This window comes from Bufo bufo, chromosome 11 (genome assembly GCF_905171765.1).
Source record: "Bufo bufo chromosome 11, aBufBuf1.1, whole genome shotgun sequence".
Lineage (NCBI taxonomy): Eukaryota > Metazoa > Chordata > Amphibia > Anura > Bufonidae > Bufo > Bufo bufo.
The window spans coordinates 24,637,726-24,665,606 of NC_053399.1; the positions used below are offsets into that span (position 1 = coordinate 24,637,726).

Here is a 27,881-nt window from a genome sequence, read left to right on the forward strand (position 1 = left end):
CCCAGGGCTAAAATTTGCCAGCCAGCAAGTCCTGTCTGTGCTCAGGGTTGCTAACCTGGTTTGCCTGGAGCGATGCGGACGGTGAGCATATTCTACTTGAGTGCAGGGCTGTAATCTCACTATTCTACTGGTAGAGTCCCTATGTACATATACAGGCAACAAGATTGTAATCTGAACCTGATGAAGTGTCTAACTGTAAGACACAAAACACTTTGTTCTTGATCCTGCTCTAAGTGTCCTCCTTTAGACGGTAAAGTTATATAATTTCAGCTGTATGGCGTTTGTTGGGAGTGGGCGATTATATGTAGGAGGGGCTTGTAATAGTGGGTGGGGCCTAATATTTTGCATGGCGTTATTCTCCTCTGGGCCCCCCTAAACAAAATTTATGGGTGCTCCCCTGTGTACACCTAAGAGTGGCTGCACTGTCAGACACATACTGTACAGATACTCTTTGTGGCTGAATACTGACCGCTACCTGTAATGTCAGGTCAGTACTTTGCCTCTTCTCACCTTCCATATCTTGTGGCCATTGAGCTCAGCAGGACTTTGAGTTAGGGCTCATACATATGAACATGTGTTCCCCGTGTCCGTGCTGCAGACCGCAAATAGTCATCTCCAATGCACGGGCACCGGTCGTGTTCCCACCATTTGCAGATGCGGACGCATTCACTTGAGTGGGTCCACGATCTGCAGAAATCAGTCCGCACGGAGGCACGGTCCGAAATCCCACAGAAGTGATCCGTAGTGCTTGCGTGTCCTTCTGCTCCATGCCTCCGCTCCGCGACACTCTGTATTTTGCGGACAAAATGGGTGATACGGAGAGCACACGACCAGCACCTGTATGCTGTTTGCAGGCCACAATACGGGCACGGGCCGCGCATGAGCACTTAGCTGTATGTAGTCACTGCAGTGATGGGCGACATCAGTATCTGCTTTTGTTGCAGCCTCACACCTACCCTCTGGTCAGTGTCGTAACTAGAAATGCCCGGACCCCACAGCAAATTTTTGAAAGGGCCCCCCTCCCCCAGAAACTTCTTTGCAACCGCCACTCCGGAGGCTAGTCAAGATCTCGCTCTCGGACGAGGCCCGGCAGCCGCTCTGTTTGTTTCGTACAGTATCACTGTATATACTGTGGGGGGGGGGGGGGGGGTCTTGACAATAAAAACTTTTAGTCCACCTCCTGGGTGGGCCCCAAAGCATCCGCTTCCCCTATAGCTACGCCCATATTTCTAGTCTAGTCCGTCTCTAGCTCAGCCATTCTTTCTTTTTTGTACGACCAGTGTTGTTAGAAGGGAGAGACGTATCCACCAATCTCCTATACCTGGTGCATCCACACAACAACTGTAGTTATAGGAGCAGTGGTCTCTGGACTGATTGATGATAGTGGAGTGTATCCTTTCCGGCGTCTCAAGACGTCTAGTACCATCTTTCAGAATTACTGCTCCTATAGTGTACATTTTTAAAGTACTATTAAAAGTTATGTTTTAACGCTGTCCCCTTTCTATTAGCCACGTGGCCGCTATAGCCAATGACGTGTCATGCCACTGGGTCACGTAACGGATGGGGGACATGTCACTGTTGAGCTGAGTGAGGCAGGAGCAGACTAGCTATAGACCCTACAGGGAAATGTCCAAAGGGCCATCCAAGCAGTACATAACATTCTGATGCTCTCAGCATTAATTAATGCTAGGATTATCAGGTACTTATGCACGTAGCCATTCAACTGTAGCAGGGGCAGCAGTATTTTGTGCTCCGCTATGGTATTTGGTTCTGCGGGGGTGGTATTTTGTGCTGCACTACAGTCGTGGCCAAAAGTTTTGAGAATTACATAAATATTGGAAATTGGAAAAGTTGCTGCTTAAGTTTTTATAATAGCAATTTGCATATACTCCAGAATGTTATGAAGAGTGATCAGATGAATTGCATAGTCCTTCTTTGCCATGAAAATTAACTTAATCCCCAAAAAACCTTTCCACTGCATTTCATTGCTGTCATTAAAGGACCTGCTGAGATCATTTCAGTAATCGTCTTGTTAACTCAGGTGAGAATGTTGACGAGCACAAGGCTGGAGATCATTATATCAGGCTGATTGGGTTAAAATGGCAGACTTGACATGTTAAAAGGAGGGTGATGCTTGAAATCATTGTTATTCCATTGTTAACCATGGTGACCTGCAAAGAAACGCATGCAGCCATCATTGCATTGCATAAAAATGGCTTCACAGGCAAGGATATTGTGGCTACTAAGATTGCACCTCAATCAACAATTTATAGGATCATGAAGAACTTCAAGGAAAGAGGTTCAATTCTTGTTAAGAAGGCTTCAGGGCGTCCAAGAAAGTCCAGCAAGCGCCAGGATCGTCTCCTAAAGAGGATTCAGCTGCGGGATCGGAGTGCCACCAGTGCAGAGCTTGCTCAGGAAGCAGGCAGGTGTGAGCGCATCTGCACGCACAGTGAGGCGAAGACTTTTGGAAGATGGCCTGGTGTCAAGAAGGGCAGCAAAGAAGCCACTTCTCTCCAAAAAAATCTGATTGATCTTCTTCAGAAAGTATGGGGAATGGACTGCTGAGGACTGGGGCAAAGTCATATTCTCCGATGAAGCCTCTTTCCGATTGTTTGGGGCATCTGGAAAAAGGCTTGTCCGGAGAAGAAAAGGTGAGCGCTACCATCAGTCCTGTGTCATGCCAACAGTAAAGCATCCTGAGACCATTCATGTGTGGGGTTGCTTCTCATCCAAGGGAGTGGGCTCACTCACAATTTTGCCCAAAAACACATAGAAACATAGAAACATAGAATGTGTCGGCAGATAAGAACCATTTGGCCCATCTAGTCTGCCCAATATACTGAATACTATGGATAGCCCCCGGCCCTATCTTATATGAAGGATGGCCTTATGCCTATCCCATGCATGCTTAAACCCCTTCACTGTATTTGCAGCTACCACTTCTACAGGAAGGCTATTCCATGCATCCACTACTCTCTCAGTAAAGTAATACTTCCTTATATTACTTTTAAACCTTTGCCCCTCTAATTTAAAACTGTGTCCTCTTGTGGTAGTTTTTCTTCTTTTAAATATGCTCTCTTCCTTTACTGAGTTGATTCCCTTTATGTATTTAAAAGTTTCTATCATATCCCCTCTGTCTCTTCTTTCTTCCAAGCTATACATATTAAGGTCCTTTAACCTTTCCTGGTAAGTTTTATCCTGCAATCCATGTACTAGTTTAGTAGCTCTTCTCTGAACTCTCTCTAGAGTATCTATATCCTTCTGGAGATATGGCCTCCAGTACTGCGCACAATACTCCAAGTGAGGTCTCACCAGTGTTCTGTACAGCGGCATAAGCACTTCACTCTTTCTACTGCTTATACCTCTCCCTATACATCCAAGCATTCTGCTGGCATTTCGTGCTGCTCTATTACATTGTCTTCCCACCTTTAAGTCTTCTGAAATAATTACTCCTAAATCCCTTTCCTCAGATACTGAGGTCAGGACTGTGTCAAATATTCTATATTCTGCCCTTGGGTTTTTACGCCCCAGGTGCATTATCTTGCACTTATCCACATTAAATTTCAGTTTCCAGAGTTCTGACCATTCTTCTAGTTTTCCTAAATCCTTTTCCATTTGGCGTTTCCCTCCAGGAACATCAACCCTGTTACATATCTTTGTGTCATCAGCAAAAAGACAAACCTTACCAGCGAGGCCTTTTGCAATATCACTTATGAAGATATTAAACAAAATCGGTCCCAGTACAGATCCCTGTGGAACCCCACTGGTAACATGACCTTGTTTTGAATGTTCTCCATTGACTACAACCCTCTGTTGTCTGTCACTCAGCCACTGCCTAATCCACTCAACAATATGGGAGTCCATGCTCAATGACTGCAGTTTATTGATAAGTCTTCTATGTGGGACAGTGTCAAAAGCCTTACTAAAATCTAGATATGCGATGTCTACTGCACCTCCACCGTCTATTATTTTATTCACCCAGTCAAAAAAATCTATAAGATTTGTTTGACATGATCTCCCTGAAGTAAACCCATGTTGTTTTTCATCTTGCAATCCATGGGATTTTAGATGTTCCACAATCCTATCCTTTAATAGGGTTTCCATTAATTTGCCTACTATTGATGTCAGACTCACTGGTCTATAGTTGCTCGATTCCTCCCTACTACCTCCCTACTACAGCCATGAATAAAGAATGGTACCAAAACACTCTCCAACAGCAACTTCTTCCAACAATCCAACAACAGTTTGGTGAAGAACAATGCATTTTCCAGCACGATGGAGCACCGTGCCATAAGGCAAAAGTGATAACTAAGTGGCTCGGGGACCAAAACGTTGACATTTTGGGTCCATGGCCTGGAAACTCCCCAAATCTTAATCCCATTAAGAACTTTGTGGTCAATCCTCAAGAGGCGGGTGGACAAACAAAAACCCACAAATTCTGACAAACTCCAAGAAGTGATTATGAAAGAATGGGTTGCTATCAGTCAGGAATTGGCCCAGAAGTTGATTGAGAGCATGCCCAGTCGGATTGCAGAGGTCCTGAAAAAGAAGGGCCAACACTGCAAATACTGACTCTTTGCATAAATGTCATGTACCGTATTTTTCGCTTTATAAGACGCACCTGATGATAAGACGCACCTAGATTTTTGAGGAGGAAAAAAATAATAAAAAATTTGAACCAAAAGGTGTGCTTTTGGATGGGGTTTTGAACTAATGGTGTGCTTTTGGAGGGGTTTTGAACTAATGGTGGTCTGTGGATGACGCACTGTTATGGGGGGACCTGTGGGTGACGCACTGTTATGGGGGGACCTGTGGGTGACGCACTGTTATGGGGGGACCTGTGGGTGACGCACTGTTATGGGGGGACCTGTGGGTGACGCACTGTTATGGGGGGACCTGTGGGTGACGCACTGTTATGGGGGGACCTGTGGGTGACGCACTGTTATGGGGGGACCTGTGGGTGACGCACTGTTATGGGGGGACCTGTGGGTGACGCACTACTACGGGGGATGTAGCATCATATATAGCATCTTATGTAATGGGGGTCACTATTCACACAGGGACAATATACTGTGACACATATGATACTGTGACCAGCATAAGATGATCTTATGCTGGTCACAGTATCATGTGTCACAGTATATTGTCCCTGTGTGAATAGTGACCCCCATTACACCACAGGGCACACAGTAGACTTTATATGTAAAATCTTTTAATGGCTCTGCTTTCTTCTATACCAGTACTCACTATAAAAGCAGCAGTCCGGCCAGCACGTGACGTCACTCACTCAGTCAGTCACGCTCCTGCCAGCTTCATTAATGAAGTGGGAGGAGCATGACCGAGTGAGTGACGTCACGCGCCGGCTGGACCGCTGCTTTCATAGTGAGTACTGGTATAGAAGAAAGCAGAGTGTAATGAAGCCGTTTTCATATGTAAAGTCTATAATCTTCAAGCAGTGTCTCTGCTTTAAACTAGGGCAATCCTCTGTAGTGCAACTCACTATGAAAGCGGCAGGCAGAGCGGCAGCGTAACCTCGCGATTCTCACTCATTAATGCTCCTCCCACTTCCTTCCCATGAATGAGTGAGAATCGCGAGGTTACGCTGTCGCTCTGCCTGCCGCTTTCATAGTGAGTTGCACTACAGAGGATTGCCCTAGTTTAAAGCAGAGACACTGCTTGAAGATTATAGACTTTACATGTGATAATTACCGTGAGCGGGGTCCGATGTATTACAGTACAGTGACTGCATCGGGCCCCGCCGCGAGTGTTGCCAGCCTCCGTCCCCTCCTCCCACCCCGCTGATACATTGCGGCTTGCGATGTATCAGCGTGACCAAAGTAAACATGGCAGTGTTCGCTTTATAAGACGCACTGCCATTTTCCCCCCACTTTTGGGGGGGGAAAAGTGCGTCTTATAAAGCGAAAAATACGGTAATTGTCGATAAAAGCCTTTGAAACGTATGAAGTGCGTGTAATTATATTTCACTACATCACAGAAACAACTGAAACAAAGATCTAAAAGCAGTTTCGCAGCAAACTTTGTGAAAACTAATATTTGTGTCATTCTCAAAACTTTTGGCCACGACTGTACAGTGTTGCTGGCCCCTCCTACTTCTGTTGTCCCTGCTAACTTGTGTTGTCCCATCTTCTGTCAATTTGGACCAGTCTGGAACATGGGGATAATTTTAGGTTGTTTTCCAGTGCCACTGTAAGTTTCCAGTCTGCTTTGGCAGCGGGGGAACAAAGGATTCAGAACCTAGTAGCAGGGATCAGGTAAACAACCCCTTTAAGGAGTGATTACCTAAAGACAACCCTCAAAACTTTTAGTGTCATGTCCACAAGTGGCTTTTCAGGATGAAGGACTATAATTTCTTATTCATGTGACAGTGAAGATCCATATTCCTCTTGTATAGATGCACAAATAAACAACCATGTTTTATTTGCCCTCTAGGGGCACTGTAGGGAAAACCTTTATAAACTTTCCTCAACTCTGTGGTTGCCCCTTTAAGAAATCTGATTCATTGTGATTAGAGACGAGCAGATCGATTCTAAATTTTAGCAAGTCAACAGAATTTTTCAAAAATTATTCACATTTTTTGTGATTCGTTATGGAAATATTGAGTACGAGAGAGAGTTTTCCAGGGGATCCAAACAATTGCAACTTGGGTCCAATTTATTTGTACAAAAGTCAATTGAATGGGGGAAACTTCCAAGTGCACCCAGACGAGAGCAGCGCATGCCTAGTTGACATCTGCTCTGCTCAGGTAGGAGCAGCAGAGCCCCTGCGCTTGCACAGGGAGTGAGATTGACAGGGCCAGACGAGATGCCTGACGCTGTCAATCAAGCGGGAGAAGGGAGCCTCTTGAGCAGCCCCTCTCTGCTCAAGGAGGCTGATTTTTGAACAAATTTGATTTGTTCAAATCAATTTGCTCGTCACCATATCCTAACGATTCAGTAAGCTCTCTACATGTTACGCAAAAAGACGTCCGTCATTTCTATTACCTAACCGCCAACGTGAAAAAAATATATATACATCCGTTCCCGTATCATTCATAATCTTCCTCTAAACAAAACATCGATAAGAGGCCCCTCTCTCTTTTTTACAAATTGGAAACCTCCGCCATAAAATTTATGACCCTCCAACTTCCATCCAGAAAAGCAAGCCGGGCCTTCGAGCGGGATCCCTGGGGTAATGATTTGCTACATAAATATGTATGTGTCGCCCTGAAGTGCTGAAAACGCTGATAATAAAGATAAACTAAGTATATATAATCACAATAGCTGTTCTCTTTTTATACGACTCTATTTGCAATAAAACGAGATTCACTGATATGAGGAGATTGCTAGGTTGGGAAATAATTGGACCGGGCTTTAGCGGGAGCGGGAGGAAGGAAAGCTCCGGAGTAACATCATTTAGCGAGAGCTTCTCGTGTCACATATTTATTCGCCTGGAGATTGGGGACTGGATCCTATAGTTCTACTATTATTTAGCGGATCGTTCTCCCCCCCCCCCCCCCCCCTCCCCAATGCTTTATGGTCTTCTCGATGTCTCTGTCTGAAATGCCGCAGAAAGGACGTCCATCGCCAGCCGTAATATACGACCGGTTTTATTTAGTCTGGTGTCAGGCAACATGCTCTTATTTACGGCAACAGCAAGAGTAATTTAAGTCTGCAATGTCATACAAGGACTTGTGGACACTGAATCATGGAGCGTTGTTTCGACTTTTTATTTTTTTAATGGCTTTCACTTACAAGGTGCCGTCAAATGCCTATTAACCCCTCCATAGCCAGTGTCCACTGGGAAGAGGTTTCTATTACATGAAAGTCAACACATATGGGTTATACTTATGTACTTGTCCCACCCCATCATTTTATTTGAAAATAATATTATTTTAGGTTTTTACTAGAAAAATCCCAAAGGAGGCATGGAATAGGATTTGTACAGAAGATTAAAGAGGTTGCTCTGAGAAACAGCGCCATGGAGGTCTAGTGGTTTCATTTGGTATTGCAATACCAACACGGACCATGAACAAGAATGGCACTGTTTCTAGAAGTCTTTTATCTAAACTTAGACAACCTCTGCACAAGGTTTTAAGACTCCATGTGGTGGGCAATGGGGCATGGAACAGAAAGAATGTAAATCCTGAACTCAGAGTGTGAGTAAGAAGAAGCTGAGTTCAGGATTTACATTCTTTCGGCTCCATGCCCCATTGCCCACGACATGGAGTCTCAAAACCTTGTGCAGAGGTCATCTAAGTTTAGATAAAAGACTGTTCCAGAAACAGCACCACTCTTGTTCATGCTGGTATTGTAATGCCAAATGAAGCCAGTTGACAACAGTTAGGTGTTGTCCTAACCATTCTTGGTGTTGACTGGTGCACATATGGTCCATTGGATGAGGTGCAGATTAGTGATGAGCGTGCATGCTCGGCCGAGTACTGGTTCGGCACGTGGCGGTACTCGGCCGAATACCACGTGTGCTCGTCGCATTGCTCGAGTCTCCGCCCCGCGTTTGGCGCCTCTTGAAGCGTTCAATCAGCGTTCAGGTAAGTAATTCCCTCCAGTGTAATGCCAAAGCCATGTTAGCTATAAGCCTTACACTGGTTGGCTGGCCGGAACACATGTTACTAGTTTATATAGGAGCCGACGTCCCGCGCTCGGATCATTTAGCGTCGGGGAGAGCCGACAGTAGGCAAGGACATATAGCGGTTTGCTGAAATTACAACGATTGAAGCTCTTGAAAGCAGTCCTCTTCAGGACTAAAGTGTGTGTTTGACAGCAGTGCAACATTTATTTATTTTTTAACAAGGGTTAAATTCAGCAGTATTGGGGACTGGCGTCTGCAGGAAGGGACAGATAGTGCAGGGCTGGAAAATCGCTGTGTTCAGTACCAAAAAGCTTTCAAAAGAAAGAAATATTACATATCAGTGAGATCTACAGTACACCATCAGACAGCAGTGTGTTTAGCAGAAATTCTAAAAAGGGGCTTATTCACTAGAGTGTGCTTGCTAGTGAGATAAAAAAAAGGGGGGTTAGTCAGCACCTCCCAGTGCGCAGGTGCACGCTGCTATGGCAAAGACCTAGAGGAAAAAAAGAGACAATGCAGCAGCACTGTGCAAATCAGACAAAGTACAACAATGCTTACAAAAATTATGGTGCTAATACTACGCTTATATATAAAAGCGAGATGCTTGGACAATGCATTTTGTACAAAACCATCTAAGCCCGTCTGCCGAACGTCAAGGCGATCTCTGTTAGACGGGTCCTAACACTAAATACTACCTGTTATGCGCCATAATGACCGCCATAAAATTCAGGGAGTGTTGGATCCACTCTGCCTTTTTCCATTTTTTGTGCCAAAATGGCCTCCATTACAAGGGATGCAGGTACCAACATGCATGCTGAGCCCACTCTATACCCTTCCTGGTGCTAGACAGCTAGTGAGATACACACCGCTCCATCATAGAAATAAATTTTTCTGGGGAAATTAACCTAATTTGCGCCACATCTGTGTGCACGCTCAATCCACAAACGTTATATACAGTATTCCAGCCTAGAATCATTTCTGTTTGGGACAAATTTCACTCGTTTGGGTGAATTCTGTGTGTGAATTTAGTCCGCAACCATTATATACAGTAATTCAGCATAGATTTATTTCTATTTGTGACAAATTTCACTACTTTTGGTCCTATCTGTGCGTGAATTTAGGCCGCAACCATATATACAGTTATTCACCAGAGAATTATTTCTATTTGGGACAAATTTCACTAGTTTGGGTGACTTCTGTGCGTGAATTTAGGCCGCAACCGTTATATACAGTAATTCAGCATAGATTTATTTCTATTTGTGACAAATTTCACTAGTTTTGGTCACATCTGTGCATGAATTTAGGCCACAATCATATATACAGCTATTCACTAGAGAATTATTTCTATTTGTGACAAGTTTTACTGGTTTTGGTCACATCTGTGCGTGAATTTAGGCCGAAACCATTATATACAGTAATTCATCAGAGAATTATTTATATTTGTGACAAATTTTATTGGTTTAGGTCACATCTGTGTCTGCATTTAGGCTGCAACCATATATACAGTAATCCAGCAGAGAAGAAATTTTGCTGGTGGCAAATTTAACAACGTTGTCCAACATCTATACAATAAAACTTTTAATATGAAGAAGGCGAGCACTAAGAGACAGGGAAGTGGGCGTGTTGCTGACGGTTCAGGCAGAGGCCGTGGCCCTGGGTGCAATGAAACTGTGCCAACCACCATACCCAGTTTCATTTCACAGTTAACTTGATGTCGCAGGACAACACTGTCCAAGTCGGACCAGTGCGACCAGGTGGTCGGTTGGATGACAGAACATTATTCTTCCACCCCCTCTTCCACCAAGACCAGTCTCCTTAGCAAAGAGTCTGGTCCACAGAATCCTCACGCTCATCCTCCTTTCTCCCACCATGTAGTCAGGAGTCGGACAAACCGTTGATAACACACTCGGACATTCCCAGGACCTATTTTCATCGCCTTCACTAGATTTGGCCCTCTCGCCAAGCACTCTTTAAGAGGCACAGATCTTGTGCCCTGATTCACAACCTCTTGACCTATCACAGGGTCAAGAAGATGAGGGTGGTGAACGTCAATTATTTGTTCACGAGGTGGATGAGGATGAGACACAGTTGTCAATCACTGAGGTTGTGCGTAGGTCAAGTCAGGAGGATGGGGATGAGGAGGTGGTGGACGATGAGGTCACTGACCCAACTTGGGAAGGTGAAAAGCCGAGCGAGGAAAGCAGTACAGACGGGGAGGGATCTGCAGCACCGCAACAAGCTGTAAGAGGCAGTGGGGTGGCAAAAGGGAGAAGTCGGCCCACACCAAACAGGCCCGCAACCGTTACACCGAGCACCCACATGCGTAAGTCTCCCTTGCCAAGGGGTAGGTGTTCCGCAGTATGGCCCTTTTTTGCGGAATGTTCAGACGACAAAATAGTGGTAGTTTTCAACCTGTGTTGTACCAAAATGAGCTGGGGCACGAACACCAGCAACTTCACCACCACCAGCATGATCCGCCACATGGCATCCAAGCACCATAATCAGTGGGCCGAACGCCTGCGTCCACAATCTGGGTCTGCCGCCACCCCAATGCCTCCTCTTCCCCTGTGATACGCACTGCTGGCCAATCCCCTGTCAAAGGCGCAGGTCCAGATGCCCCTTGCCCTGCACCTGGGCCTTCGCATGCACCATCAGCAAATACATCCACTTCCCTGTCCCTGCACAGCGTCCAATTGTCCTTACCCCAGGCATTTGAACGCAAGCGGAAATACCCAGCCACCCACCCACTGTCCATAGCTCTAAATGCTCAACTTTAAAAATTACTGGCCTTTGAAATGTTGCCACATAGGCTTGTGGAGACTGAGGCCTTCCGCAGCCTGATGTCGGCAGCCGTCCCTCGGTACGCAGTCCCCAGCCGCCACTATTTTTCATGGTGTGCCGTGCCCGCCTTACACCAACATGTGTCCCAGAGCATCACCCATGCCCTGACCAATGCAGTTACTGGGAAGGTCCACTTCACCACGGACAAGTGCTGGTGGCCAGGGACGCTACATTTCCCTGACCGCACACTGGGTGAATGTTGTGGAGGACGGGAATGAGACGTACCCTGGGATGACACAGGTGCTACCCACGCCCAGGATTGCAGGCCTTATGTCCATCAGTGTCTCCGCCAGCAGCTATGTTACTGGCTCCAACCCCCACTTCTCCTCCTCCTCTTCCGCCGCTACCTCCACCACTTCTACCTCCAGCAGTCAGCCATCAATCGGTAGCTGTAAGCAGTGTAGCACTGCTGTGGGGAAACGTCAACAGGCCGTTCTGAAGCTGATCTGCCTAGGGGACAAACAAAACACTGCTGCACAGCTGTGGCAGGGTATAAGGGACCAGACTGTCGCCACTCAACCTACAACCAGGCATGGTTGTGTTGGACAATGGCCGTAACTTGGTGGCGGCTTTGGAGCTCGGCAACCTGATGCATATGCCATGCCTAGCGCACGTATTAAACTTAGTGGTTCAGTGCTTTATTAAAACATACCCAAATTTGACAGCGCAACTAGTAAAGGCGCGCCGCGTGGGTGCCCATTTCCGCAAGTCTTCCACAGCTTCAGCCACTCTGTCAATGCTGCAGCAGCGCTTGGGGCTTCCAGCTCACCAACTGTTGTGCGACGTGAGCACGCGCTGGAACTCTACGTTCTATATGTTGGCCAGGCTTTGTGAGTAGCAGAGGGCAGTAGTGGAATACCAGCTGCAACATGGTTGTCGCCTTTCGAGTCAACTTCCACTATTCACAAGCGAGGATTGGGCATTGATGGCAGACCTCTGTGAGGAATCCACACAGATGGTTAGTGGCGATAACGCTATAATCAGCGTAAGCATCCCACTTATGTGTCTACTCAAACGATCGCTGCTCACAATTAAGGACGACGCTCTGAATGTGGCAGACGTGGAAATGGGGGAGGACATTAGTGTGGGTGATAGCCAGACCACCCACATTTCGTCTTCTCAGCGCAAATTAGACCATGAGGAGGAGGAGGAGGAGGAGCTGGAGAATGTTGCCTCTGCTACAAAGGGTACTACCGATGGAACTTAAATTCCACTGGTTCGACGTGGATGGGCACAAGGGGATGAGGAGAAGGATGAGGAGGAGGAGATGGAGAGTCATGCTGATGTCGACATAGACGTCTTGCCTGTTGGTACTCTGGCACACATGGCTTACTTCATGTTAGGCTGCCTTTCCCGCGACCCTTGGGTTATATGCATTTTAGACAACACAGATTACTGGGTAGTCACCCTTCTCGACCGCTGCTACAAAGAGAACTTCTCATCTCTCATTCCTGCGGTGGAGAGGACAAGTAAAATGGTGCAATACCAGAAGGTCCTTGTTGAGAAATTGCTCCAAACATTTACATCTGACAATGCTGGCGGCAGAGTCCGTACTTCCTTTGGCAACCGAGGAAGGGAGACAAGGGGAACACACACCAGTTCCAACAAATGCAGGGCATTACTGTCCAAGGCATGGGACACTTTTATGACACCCCGCCAGCAACCTCACCCTGAAGCGCGGCCTAGTGGCTCACGGAGTGACAAGTTTTGGAAGATGGTGAAAGAGTACGTAGCAGACCGTGTCAGCGTCCTGAATGATCCCTCGGTGCCTTACAACTACTGTGTGTCCAAGCTGGACACGTGGACCGAACTTGCGCTCTATGCCTTGGAGGTGCTGGCCTGCCCTGCCGCCAGCGTATTGTCTGAGTGTGTATTTAGTGCAGCTGGTGGCATTATAACAGATAAGCGTATCCGCTTGTCCACTGGCAATGCTGACAGGTTGACTCAGATAAAAATGAACAAGGCCTGGATTGCCCCTGACTTCTCCACTCCACCAGAGGAACGCTGAAATAATGAGGAACAAACACGCAATTTAAATGTATGCTTTACAATGTACTCAATCCACAAGATTCAGATGCACCCTTTTCACCTCCAAAAAAGGGTATATGTTTGAATCTTGTTTTCTCCTCCTGCTGTTCCATACAGTATATATGCCCTCAGTATAATGTTTTATGGGGTTTGCTCACCTTCAGCCCCTCACCTCCAATATTTCATACGGTCTGATAACCTGTAGGCCCTCACTACAATGTTTTATGGGGTTTAACCACCTTCAGACCCTCACCTCCAATGTTTTCCAGGGTCAGCTCACCAGCAGGCCCTCAACCATAATTTTTAAGAGGGTCAGCTCAGCAGCAGGCCCTCACCCTTAATGTTTTAGAGGGTAACCAGCAGGCCCTTGCTCCTAATGTTTTCTGAGGGTCACCAGCAGGCCATTAATTATAATTTTTCAAGGCTGTGTATGATGCCCTCCTTTATGTGTAATAAAAGGTGCATTGGAGTGCTGGTTCCTTGTCATTTTTGGCAGCCCTTTCACTTAGTGCATAGGCTGTCTGAGTGTAGGAGTCCCCCTACCTGAACAATTGTACCACACTGTGAATGAGACCCTCCTTTATGTGATATACAGGTTGTATCGGAGTGCTTCTTCCTTGTAATTTTTGACAGCACTTACACTGTATATACACTTGAATCTACAGGAAAGAACGTTTCCTAACAATTTTCCCTCTAAAAAGGATTTATACATTTTTTTGTAGGGTTGGGGTTTCAGGATTTTTTTTTTTGTCAGTCTGTAAAAGTGGCGTACAATTTGGACAACATGGTTCCCAGCAGCGACATTGGTGTCCAAGATGCATCCGGACATGGTCCCTCTGCTGTTCCTGATCGATTTCAGAGGTGTTGCCATCACTTTCAGACCTTTTCCTATGGTCCATGCACCATCCCCTCATCCGAGCAGGGGGTGCCTGGTTGTCTCCCATTGACTTACATTATACTCGGGTGCTCGGCCGAGCTCACGAATATCGCGATGTATTTGGACCGAACACCGGAACACTTTGGTGCTCGCTTATCACTAGTGCAGATGGCTCCACAACTTGGGTCAATCTAGAGGCCTCTTAAAAGTGGAAAATGCCTATAGCCAACACCATATCCAGTTGCCACGTTTGTCCAGGCTGTGAAAAACTACCTTGTGAAACCACCACAGCATTTGAGCCACATGTTGAGAATAATGGCCAAGAACTAAACTTAGCTTCTTCTCACTCACACTCTAAGTTCAGTTATTGGCAGTAATATACATCCGATGTGTGCCAAACAGAAATCCATTGGGTGAATGGAGAAATATGGATATGTTTGATGTAGGCGTTTTGGAATTTTCCAGATGCTAAATGTAGGGCTTAAAGGGGTTGGCCACTTTTTGGGTGGTTGGGGGGGAGCAAAGAAAAGCATATTTACCTGTTGAACTTCACTTAGTCCTGGCTCCTCGGCTGCCTTGCTTGGGTCCCCCACTGTCGCATCAACACCACAACCAAAGCAGTGACCTGCTCCCTTTGCATCACGTGACATGACACAAGGGGAGAAAGTCACTGCTGCTGCCAGTGATTGGCTGCAACGGTGTCAAAGCAGATGTTGACAGTGGGTGACTTGAACAAAGCAACCAAGGCTGGGGAACGAAGGAGCCAGGAGCCAGCGCTGGGGAGCAGGTAAGTATAACTTCTTCTGCAGGTCTGCCCAGCAGACCTCCCCCATAGGTAACCAACCCCTTGTGTGAACAGAGCCTTTGACTGCACCCACCAAGTAGACCACAGATGTTCCCTCAGGGCCTCCTATCGGCTGAGGCCTATTGTGTAAATTTAACGCCATTGTCAATGGTAGAGGTAAAAAGTAAAAGGCTGCCTGTCCAGTCTCAGGAAACCGTCACTTTATAAACTATTTTAACAATTCAAGAAAGAAGTTAGAAGGGAAATAATTCTGTTGGAAACTAAAGGCATTGGCCTAATCGTTAACGACTTAATAGATGGGAAGACAAATGATCCTTGAAGGGTAAGTACACTCAAGAAGATACTTTAAGTTTAGAACTTGAGAAATAATTAATTTAACCTGACGGTAAAGTATAATGGACGCTCCCTGCAGTCTTATTGTGGTCCACAACACACAAGATTGTATCCGGTCCATGAAAGTGAACCGTTCCTCCAGAAAACGCCATTGGGGGTAATTAGGTAAGAACTTCACTTAATCGATTTTAATACCTTAGCGTATAAAGTACAACTCGGATCATTGCATGCCAACCTCTCGTATTTACCAATTGTGACTGGGCTTGGGAGATTTGAATGTTTTTATTTTGGCTCCATGTGCATCATTCCAAGCCAGGTCATCTATGACCACCATCCTGGACACACCTTAACTGGCTGTATGACTGCAGGTGTCTGCCATCATAAAGGGGTTGTTCACCCCCAGACTTCCCCGTCCCCAGCGTGGCTAGACCTACGGAGGGAGTCATACTTACCTGATGCCCACCACTAGGTTCCCAGCTCCTTTGCAGCTCTCTGGTCTTCTCAGTTGATGCGTGTAACGTGGCTGCTGCAGCCAATGACTGGCCGAAGCCGTGACGTGTACCCCATGCATCATGTCATCAGGTCATGTGATGCATGGGGTACATGTGACGGGCGCGGCCGCCCATCAAACCGGAGGTTGACACAGGGAGAACTGAGAACTCCAGGGGGAGCGAAAGAATCGGAAAACCAGAGGCAGGGATCCAGTAAGAATGATTACCTCTGCAGGTCCGGCTACTCTTGAGGGGTCTGCCCCGAAAGGTCCCTGAGGATGGACAACCCCTTTAAGCCTGTTTGGATGATGGGGATTACTCGGGAATAAAGCACTCACCTAATGCACTGCTTCCCATTTTGACTGAATAGCAAAGCCTCATCTCCGTGATTCACGCAAGCCTACTACATTACTGGTCCATTTTTGCATCTGTGTTACGGCCAGGTGCCGCCTTAATTCACAGCATCATAGGGTCATAGGGATCAATGATGCTGCAATTTGGGGTCAGTAGACCCTCTGTAGGGCCAGGACACTCACCTGTTAAGCCTCATTCACACGTCAGTATTTCACGGACGTGTGCTGTACGTGTTCTCCACGGACAGCACGCGTCCCCATTCATTTTAATGTGTGTATTCAGACATCAGTGTTTCAGCACGGTCCGTGTTTTTAGCACGGATACATGCTCTATTATGTCCATGTTCACGGATCCATCACGTCCATTATCGTCTATGGGTACGTGAAAATCACAGATGCAACACGGATGCCATCCGTATTGCATCCGTGTTTCACAAATCATTAAATATAGATGCTTTGAAAATTATTTTTAAGCTGTTTAGTGTCAGTGAAACACGGATGGCACACGGACAGCAAAAAACGGACTCACGGATGCATAACTGACCACCTGCTCACGGATTTGAGCACGGACACTGACGTGTGAATGAGGCTTTATATAGGCTTTAAAGGGGGTTCTTCAACACTTTGTAAAACCTGCAGTCTTATAAAACAAAGAAAGGACCCGAGCTCAACTGTTAAAGGTCCATCTATTCCAGGGTTGAGGGCAAGAACCTGGCCCTGTCAATCAAGAAGGAGAGGGAGGGGCTGGCACAGGAAGCAGGAGGAGCGAGGGGTACAGAGCGGCTTGGGCCCTCCCCCTTGTGCACTTAACTGCTCATTTGCATATGGATGAAAAGTACTTTTTCTCCAGAATGAAAAGACGAGTAAAGTAAAAGCTATCATTTCATTCAGCCGAGCTAGAACTACAAGAGATGGCGCCTGGTCTAATAGTGGTGGCAGACTACCTTTAATGCTGTAATAGCCAACCCCATAGAAAATCGCCCGCTACCGTAGACACTATAATAGACAGCATATAATGATATCGCCACAAGCTCTAAATTATAATACAGAACACAAAGAATATGCCAGAAAATTAAAGGAGAATAAAAAAAATGGGGTTTTAATTTCAAGGAATCTTATTTTAAATAAGGCATTTCTCGACCCAGAGCAGGACTGCAAAAATCATCATATAAAAAAAAATTATGTGAAAGACCTCGGGGGCACAGGAGGATATTAGAAACGCAGAGAAGCAGGGGAATATATGCAGAAAATGCACTGAACTGAACCAGATGTCCTCCAGCAAAGGTAATCTCCTTAAAGTGAACTCTTTCCAGGATGAATTTTTTTTATGCGCATTTTTCATCTCGCCAAATGAGAGCTGAAATTGTGCTGACAGAAGATTATTAGCGGCGTGACGGCTCCGAATCTCCGGCATGTAGCGTTAAGCAATTTCAAAAACAAATATTATATTTATGGCATCTTTAGAGAACAATAAAAGGCGAAGGAAAGCTTCTGTCTGGCGGTAATGAACGGCTCGTGTTAACACGGCTGCGAAATGAAACCAGAGAATTACCGCAAGATCTATATGGATCCACAGGTTAGGCGATGGCTATTAGATAGGTGGGGGGTCCTAATGTTTGGACCCCCACCAGTCACGAGAATGGAGACCCTGTACCCTTTGGAGCGCCCCGAAATGGACGGAGCAGCAGGTCAGGCGTGCACGCTGCTGCGCCATTCATCTCTATGGGAGTCCCAGAGATGTCCGAGCACTGTACTGTACTCGACTTGCTGCTCCAATCACGTTGGGGGGGCTCCGAGAGGTATGGGGTCCCCATTCTCATGATCGGTGGGGTTCCCAGAGGGAGGATTCCCTATTGTTTGGCTTTCTCAGCACAATGACTTGTAGTCTTAGCTCAGCTGAATATAATGATATTTTTCACAGATCTGTTGCTTGATTCTGCAGAAAAGGGACTTTTAATCCATATACAAATAATTAGTTAAGTGCACCGGGGGCGGGCCCAAGCCACCTCTGTGCACCCTTGTTCCTCCTGCTCCCTCTGTCAGCTCCTCACTTATCTTCTTGTGGTTAGGGGATAACAATCGGAATACCAATTTAAGGCCATTTTTGTACGCTTTAGGCCTCATGCACACGATCGTTTTTTTGGTCCGCATCCGAGCCAGAGTTTTGGCGGCTCGAATGCAAACTCATTCACTTCAATGAGGCCGCAAAAGATGTGGACAGCACTCCGTGTGCTGTCTGCATCCGTTGCTCCGTACCGGGGTCCGCCAAAAAAATATAACCTGTCCTATTCTTGTCCGCGTTTTGCGGACAAGAATAGGCAGTTATATTAATGGCTGTCCGTGCCGTTCCGCAAATTGCGGAAAGCAAACGGATGCCATCCGTGTTTCGCGGATCCGCAATTTGCGGACCGCAAAACACACAACGGTAGTGTGCATGAGGCCTTAAATTGTGGAAACAAACTTCTTTTCCTGATTCCCTATGACAACACTTGCAGCATCAGTGTTCTGGCAGCGTATTGCTATTATAGGGATCTGCTCATTCCCTGTGCTAGAAAAATAAACCCTGGATTCTGATTGGCTGCTGTGGGACTAAATGGGCGGGATTTACGCGCCGCAATTGCACAATTTTTTTTAAAATAAATGTCACAGGTATGCAGGCAGAGAAGTTCTTCCAAGTGCATGCATTCCCCATAAAATGACATTTCTGAACCACCTTTTATTTTATTTTATTTAGGAGTCTTTGTTGTGCCGTTCTTCTGTTATTTCACCTGGAAATGTATGGATAAAATGAGAACTGGGTGTTACCATCCCCCTAGTCAATGGGGCTCATCCCTACACATTATAACAGGGTCCAATCAGTGGCAGCAGTATAACAGGGTTCAATCAGTGGCAGCCGTATAACAGGGTCCAATCAGTGCCATCAGTATAACAGGGTTCAATCAGTGGCAGCCGTATAACAAGGTCCAATCAGTGCCATCAGTATAACAGGGTCCAATCAGGGGCAGCAGTATAACAGGGTCCAATCAGGGGCAGCAGTATAACAAGGTCCAATCAGTGCCATCAGTATAACAGGGTCCAATCAGTGCCATCAGTATAACAGGGTCCAATCAGGGGCAGCAGTATAACAGGGTCCAATCAGTGGCCGCAGTATAACAGGGTAAAATCAGTTCTATCAGTATAACAGGGTCCAATCAGTGGCAGCAGTATAACAGGGTCCAATCAGTGGCCGCAGTATAACAGGGTCCAATCAGTGGCCGCAGTATAACAGGGTCCAATCAGTGGCCGCAGTATAACAGGGTCCAATCAGTGGCCGCAGTATAACAGGGTCCAATCAGTGGCAGCAGTATAACAGGGTCCAATCAGTGGCCGCAGTATAACAGGGTCCAATCAGTGGCATCAGTATAACAGGGTCCAATCAGTGCCATGAGTATAACAGGGTCCAATCAGTGGCCGCAGTATAACAGGGTCCAATCAGTGGCCGCAGTATAACAGGGTCCAATCAGTGGCCGCAGTATAACAGGGTCCAATCAGTGGCCGCAGTATAACAGGGTCCAATCAGTGGCAGCAGTATAACAGGGTCCAATCAGTGGCAGCAGTATAACAGGGTCCAATCAGTGCCAGCAGGGTCAGACTGTTAGGACACACATGATAATTTGAATGGCAACAGCAAGTTGACAATTTATTCTTACATTTCCAGGAGGATTAATAGAAGGACACAGTACAATGCAGACGTCTAAGAAAGGATTGTCCACTATGTGATATTGTGGGGAATGCAAACAAAGACACTAAAGGGGCCACCAGATGTTTAAAACAAAATCTACAAAGTCGAGGGTCGAGTAACATTTAAAGGGGTTGTCTCTGTCTTTACAAGTGATGGCTGCTCCTCACTTGCTGATCGTTGGGGGTCTGACACCTCGCACCCCCACCAATCAGCTATTCTGCAGAACCTTCACAGCTCGGTGCATTGTGCAGTGAATAGAGGTGATTACTGCAGCGCTGCTCCTATTGAAGTGAATGGAAACCAGCTCCATCCACTGCACAACTGACGGTGTTGCTAAGTTCCAGCGCCATAGCTGGCGGGGGTGCGGGGTGTCAGACCCCCACCAATCAGACAGCGAGGATAAGCCATTACATGTAAAGGGGTTATCTACCCCCGTGCCCAAAGGCCCATTAATTAAAGTTTTGTTGTAAGACCTGTAAAAAATGTAACACGTGACAAATGCTCAAGTGAGACGAATGACCTTGAAAGTCTGGGGGTCTAGATGACTCTCAGCCCACCCCTGTATAGTATCGCTATTCCAGGGGTCTGCAACCTGCTATTCTTAGGTTGTAGGAAACTACGACTCCTAGCAAGACAGCCAATGGCTTTTCTACAGGACATGCTGGGAGTTTTAGTTTCCTAGTTGGAGAGCCACAGGTTGCAGACCACTGTCGACAATATGTTCATAAATGGAACCCATAGGCTCATGAATGTCCAAAATCCTCTCTATGCAGATGCCTCCATCTATACTAAGAAGGCGGAGGGTGGATCGAGGGGACGATGGTGCACAGCACAAGTCTGAACGAAGGGTGCGCTTCAGGGACCCAGAGGCCATCTACATCCATGGTAAGTAAAAACCAAGTTGGGGTATTTGGTACTTGGTGAACATTAGCAGCTTCTTTAAGGCATATACAGTACAGACCAAAAGTTTGGACACACCTTCTCATTCAAAGAGTTTTCTTTATTTTCATGACTATGAAAATTGTAGATTCACACTGAAGGCATCAAAACTATGAATTAACACATGTGGAATTATATACATAACAAACAAGTGTGAAACAACTGAAAATATGTCATATTCTAGGTTCTTCAAAGTAGCCACCTTTTGCTTGGATTACTGCTTTGCACACTCTTGGCATTCTCTTGATGAGCTTCAAGAGGTAGTCCCCTGAAATGGTTTTCACTTCACAGGTGTGCCCTGTCAGGTTTAATAAGTGGGATTTCTTGCCTTATAAATGGGGTTGGGACCATCAGTTGCGTTGAGGAGAAGTCAGGTGGATACACAGCTGATAGTCCTACTGAATAGACTGTTAGAATTTGTATTATGGCAAGAAAAAAGCAGCTAAGTAAAGAAAAACGAGTGGCCATCATTACTTTAAGAAATGAAGGTCAGTCAGTCAGCCGAAAAATTGGGAAAACTTTGAAAGTAAGGGCTATTTGACCATGAAGGAGAGTGATGGGGTGCTGCTCCAGATGACCTGTCCTCCACAGTTACCGGACCTGAACCCAATCGAGATGGTTTGGGGTGAGCTGGACCGCAGAGTGAAGGCAAAAGGGCCAACAAGTGCTAAGCATCTCTGGGAACTCCTTCAAGACTGTTGGAAGACCATTTCAGGGGACTACCTCTTGAAGCTCATCAAGAGAATGCCAAGAGTGTGCAAAGCAGTAATCAAAGCAAAAGGTGGCTACTTTGAAGAACCTAGAATATGACATATTTTCAGTTGTTTCACACTTGTTTGTTATGTATATAATTCCACATGTGTTAATTCATAGTTTTGATGCCTTCATAGTCATGAAAATAAAGAAAACTCTTTGAATGAGAAGGTGTGTCCAAACTTTTGGTCTGTACTGTATGTTACAGAGATACATAGTTATTAATACCCTAATATAGTGTATTTATTTATTTCACACTTGCGCTGTTAATTCCGGTATTGAGATCTGACACAGGATCTCAATACCGGAATTAAACTGATCCGTTTTGATTTTGCACATCAGGATGCATCCTTCACTAAATGCACTGAAATTCATCATTGACTTACATTGTTTTCAGTGACAGATCAGTTTTTTTTTCCGTTTTTATGCCCAGACACAAAACCGCAGCTTGCAGCAGTTTTGTGTCCAGTCACAAGAAAGAATGCTGACGGAGCGGAAGACGTCCTGATGTATCCTGAACACATCTCTTTCCATTCAGAATGCATGGGGACCAAACAAACTTTTTTTTTCCAGTATTGAGATCCTCTGTCGGATCTCAATACTGGAATTAACAACGCAAGAATATCCCAAAGTCCAATGCCATGGAATTTAATAGTCACAAAATAGGCCGCCATTTATGTCTCCATGGTTACAGACTACAACCAGTAGTCAGATCCTGCAGGGATGTGTTATTCATATCCATCATTTTGATTACCAACAGACAGTAGAAGGGGCAAACTGAAGAGAGCAATATATGATTATGGGATAAGACTACACAGGGCTGGTGTGTAGTCTGTAATACTGCAGACACATCGGTCTGCATAGATGCTGTAGTCACAAAACGGTAAGGCATTTTCAAGACTATTTGCAAATTCATAAACTTGCACATTTTCAAGTTTTTCAAACATTACAATAACAGTTGCAAAACTGTACGTACCTTTTAAATGGCACCCAGTGGTTTTGGATAAAAATCAAAAATACAAGTTGTATGTATAGACATCAAATTATATTCAGTAAGTTATAAGGAAGGTCTTGATAAAATGTCTGTAGCCCGGGATTACAGCTCATTTCTCACGTATATACCTGAACCCAAAATCACAAGACATTTGTAAACCAGCAAATGTTGCCACAAGGCAGTGCTTCCAAAAATGCCCAGTTTAATGTAGTTTTGCACAAACTTTGACCTTACCGAGTTCAGATCTTTGGGACAGTCCAATGTTGGTAACCATGCATTGTATTCCATTGGCTGAAAAGTGGGTAAATCTAGTAAATAGGCACATTTGGTGGAAATAACTTCTGGTGGCATAAACAAAAAGCTCTTGGGTCAAATGCAAAAAGTGTAAAATGGACCACCAGCCATAATATGCCAAATATAATGCTGGTGTCTTCTTACATGGCAGAGAAGCTCTTGGCATCTCTTAAAGGGGTTGTCCGAGTTATGAAAAAAATAATATATAGCACTGAAAATCTGATGGGCAGCAATATATAACTGAGCTAAGCAAGTTTTATGCAAAAAATATATATATATTTCCTCATTTCCCTGGTTCTTTTCTGTCCCTTTGTTTACATGCAATAAAAACAATCTCTGCCCCTCCCCCTGCTCTGCTAAGGGAGTGGCTACAAGAGCTGCTCTGAGTGACATGTCTGCAGCATGTTGTATGTGTAGGACTACAAGTCCCAGCTGTATAATGACACTGCTAAGGGAGTGGATACAAGAGCTGCCCTGAGTGCTGGGAGAATCAACAGCAACTTGTAAGTGTAGAACTACAAGTCCCACCTGTATAATGACACTGCTCATACACACAGGATCTTCCCCCTACCTTCTTGTGCAATGCTCTCTCTAGTCTGTCAGATCCTGTGCCCAGCATTGTCACTGCTGCAGCTAGCCAGTATGTGCAGCTGAAGGGGTTAAGAATCTTAGGAGAGAGAGAGCAGACGGCAGTGAAGGGGGCGTGGCCAGCAGAGTGACGTCTCGTTTACAGGCTTGTAAATGAAGTTTATCAGAGCAGGGAGAGAAGCTGACATCACAGGTCATGTGATCCTCAGTGAAATCTGAGAAACCAGCCACTAGAGATAAAGTGAGTTAATTGGAAAGCTGTTAGATTTGCTTAGTTAGGAACATAGAAAGAACAAAAAAATTACTCGGATAACCCCTTTAACACTTTTGGGGGCAATTTTTTTTATTATCGCCTCGTACTCATTTTGAGCTACAAATCATTTCTTTCAATTGGTCTTTATTAAAAATTTTGAGCCCCTTTCTCTGTGCATCCTTGAGATTCTCTAGTAGCAGGCTCTGAATTTTTACTTTGTTCCACCAGGCAACTCAGCTGACGGCTGCTGATCTCTCACCCCCTAAACACTCACTAAAGCTTAATGCTTACCTTACTAATAAGAATGTGACTTAAATAAGCGTTTATGAACTTTTAGTAATCGGAAGATAAGGTTTATTAGATGATCGGCACAAAGTGAAAGTACAGGATTCACACAGCTAGACAGTTTGTGAACCCTTTGTGACAAAACGGCTCAATATTTTTATTAAAGACCAATTAAAGAAATTATTTTTAGCCCAAAATAAGTAAAATGCAATCATAAAAAAAATTGCCCCCAAAAGGTGTTCAAAGCTTTTAAGGCACCAAGGTCTTAGTACTAATGACCCCCCCCCCCCCCCCCCCCCCATCCCAATGTCCCTCCAAGTAGAGGTTAAGGTTACAATTTTTTCAGGGCCAAACCCCTATACCATCCATATAGTTTTTTAGGTTTTGAATCAAAGACATAGACACTAGTGGCAAGTGATTATCTTAGACGGCAGCTCCAAACGTTTTTTTTTCTCTTGGACTTTTGGGGCCCACTGTTTGTAGCACAGCCTAGGCCCAACAGAGGATCTTAGTACGGGCCAATCCGACCCTGTGTTGGCAATATTTACTTCTAGTTGTGCTACTAAAGTAGATATATTGCTACCCAAGGTGGTTACCTCCAATGTTCCATATCTCCAAGCACTGAACTTTCCAGCTGGGAAGCCAGGCCACCAGTTATCGGTTCCTTCTTGATGGTTCATTTACAATTTGTATCTTAGATGAGAACAGATGAATGTATTATGTATCCTCTATTTAAATACATGTATGATTTCATGGTAGAATAATTATGCCTTCTTTTTTTCTGCAGCCAGCCAGCATTGTCCTAGCAGTATCCAGCTCCCCCTCATCATTGGTGTTTGTATTTTCATGATCATGGGACTGATTCTATATTGTCATAATTTCCAGCTGGGTTCCAACACATTCAACTCAAGCTTTGTAGTCTTCATTCTCCGTCTGAAGCACAATGCAGCAATTTGCTGGAATTTGTTAAAGAAGCAACAATAAAACAATGGAGGAACATAAGAACAATGTGGAAAGATGACAAAGTTTTCCCGTACAGCTGGAGAGTTTTGCAACGTTGAATCAAATGTGACTGTAATACGGAAGACATCACTTTTATTATGGAATGAGGTCAAGAAATATTCATTCCAAGGCTTCAAAATGGACCCAATAAGGTTGCCAATCCATGAATGGATGTTCGGAAAAAGTGAAAGGAAGAGAGACCAGCAACAAGTTGGATGGAAGCAGTTGCAGAAATCTTGAACCTCATTGAGAAGCCTGAAGACCCTACAAAATAGGAAAGTCTGGAGAACATTAATATATGGTGACCAAGATATGAAACCAAATAGGTTTTTAGGTACATGACGGGGGGGTTCTCATCCATCATCTAGGCCTAGGTGATGAACATTAGATCACTGGTATGGGCGAACCCATTTCCCTGTTCTTCCTCACTAGGAACAGGGGTATGTCTGCTTTCATCTAGAAACAGCACTACACCTGTCCATGAGTTGTTGAAGCTCAACTCCATTCAAATGAATGATGCTGAGCTCCATTACCAAACACACCCCTGTGGACAGATGTGGTGCTGTTTCTAGAGGAAAGCAGTCATGTTTTTCTAATTCTGTCCACCTCCTTTAGAGGGGTTATCCAACTTTTTTTCAGACCTTATAGAGTGGCCGGACTTGTGGTGTTGATGATTAGGGTTCAGCGAAGAGCCAAAGTTGTTTCGTTCAAAACTTCATTTGAATGCTGTACGGAGACCCGTCTCTGTACAGCATTCAAATGTATGAGCTACGTGGAGATGAAATTCGTTAAGTCCTAAGTGTCGCAAGACTTATGGGTAGAACTTTGACATTTGATTGTACAACTTGAAAACCATTTTAAAACTGCAATCCAAAGTCGTCTTCGGTACTGAGTTTTCAGTTATGGTCTTGCCAGACTTCGGACTTAACGAATTTCACCTTCACATAGCCTATACTGGTTTCCGTACAGCATTCAAATGAAGTTTTTAACTAACCGACTTTGAATCTATTATCCAAAGCACGCTTCACTCAACCCTATTGATCATACCTACCTGGTCCCCATTGCTGAGTTCCATCGTTCCACTGCTGGCCCTGCAGCTCCCGACTCTCTCGACATCAACATCCTGTCGGGAGCTGCAGGGGCATGCGACTGCTGCAGCCAATCACCAGCCGAAGCGGTGACCTGTCACCCATGTGGCACTTAACCAGGTCATGTGCTGCACGGGTGACTGGTCACCGCTGATGCCAATACGGAAAGGGAGCTGCAGAGCCAGTGGTGGAGCTGGAACCCAGAAGCAGGGACCAGGTAAGTATGACCACCACTGTGGGGCCTGGCCACTCTGTGAGGTCTGAATAAAGTTGGATAACCCCTTTAAGATCAGGTTTGGATTTCCCTGTATATTCCAGGGAGAACAGAGAAGTGAGGTCCTAGCACTAGTGAACAGTGGTGATAGATGTTAGATCACAAGGGCTCCACCACTGAGGACTCCCAGCAATTAGCACATATGCAGTGAAAATATAAAGGTGGAAGTCTTTCAAACAAAAATCTATAGACAAACAATAAGACACTGGCATAACTATATCATATTGGAGTACATGACAAAGAGGACCAAAAAATTGTTGAAGAAGAGAAGGAATAAAAATAAAAAAAAGTAGTAGAGGTAAGTAGAGAGGAGTGGAATGGTAGGATAGTGCAGACCAAAGCCCACCACTAGAAAACTCGTTCAATCTGAAGAGACCAGGGGGTCATTTTATTAAGGACCAGTGTTTTAATCTGGTCTTTGATATTCCTTGTGCCACCGGAGGATGCCAATTTAAATTAAGTTCTTTCTCCGGCTGTCCAAGTGCCTAGACTGAAATCTACTCCAGCTACACCACATCCCTGTCCCGCATCCCACTCAATATTTTAAGAAAGTGGCAAGAGGGTCGTAGAATTGCCTATTTGTTTTGGCTAAAAGTAATTTTTTTCAATTGGTCTTTATTAACAATTTTCAACAGTTTTTCCTCTATGGCTTTTACATTTCACTTCATCTGCAGATTGTTTTTTTCTTCTTCTCAGTGAATCCATCAGAGAGCTGATTTGATGGCTTGATCTTTACTTTTCTAATAGGAATTTAGTTCTCTGACAGCTCATAAATAGTGGTGGACGAACATCGTCCGGGACGTTTTCGCAAACGCGTGTTCGCGATCAAATGTTCGCGAACAGTGCGTTTGCAGCAGGCCCCATTGACTTTAATGGCAGGTGAACCTGAAAAACCTTTAGGTCATATTTGCAGCCACCAAATATTATTAGAAGTGCACAAATAGTCCCACAACATGGACAGGGACATACCAGAGGGGGATCATTGGCAAAAATTTCCACAAAAAAATATGTATTTTAATCAGGGGCCATTTTTATGTGTCTTAAAGGGGAAACCCTTAAAAATGTGCCCTGCTGGAGCCTAGACATTTTTTTTATTTTAGGCCACGGGAGTACAGGCCCCAAAAATTAGGCATTCACCTGACAGAAAAAAACTTGTGATGATGTGACTGGAGGTATATTAGGCGGTCACTGGATACAAATTTTACTGTAGGCAAGTACAGGCCCCAAAAATGAGGCATTCATCTGACAGAAAAGATCTTTTATGCCGCTGTATATACATAAGACAAGGATCATTCTTTGTTCTGGGTGGTGGCGGATATGTGTGGGCTGGCATGAGGAAATTCAATTAAACGTGGTCGTCACAGGTGTTGAAT

The 27,881-nt window shown here is 45.1% G+C and overlaps 1 protein-coding gene across 1 annotated transcript in view; it reads left to right on the forward strand.

The window, feature by feature from the left end:
• The window catches only part of C11H14orf180 (chromosome 11 C14orf180 homolog), a 41,775-nt gene extending 15,631 nt beyond the window's left edge, over positions 1-26,144 (forward strand). The window contains exons 2-3 of the mRNA XM_040412191.1: positions 20,812-20,923; positions 24,932-26,144. Of these exons, the coding sequence (XP_040268125.1) occupies positions 20,812-20,923; positions 24,932-25,128 (309 nt within the window). The 3' untranslated portion in view covers positions 25,129-26,144. The remainder of the gene's footprint in view (positions 1-20,811; positions 20,924-24,931) is intronic.
• The last annotated feature ends 1,737 nt before the right edge of the window (positions 26,145-27,881 follow it).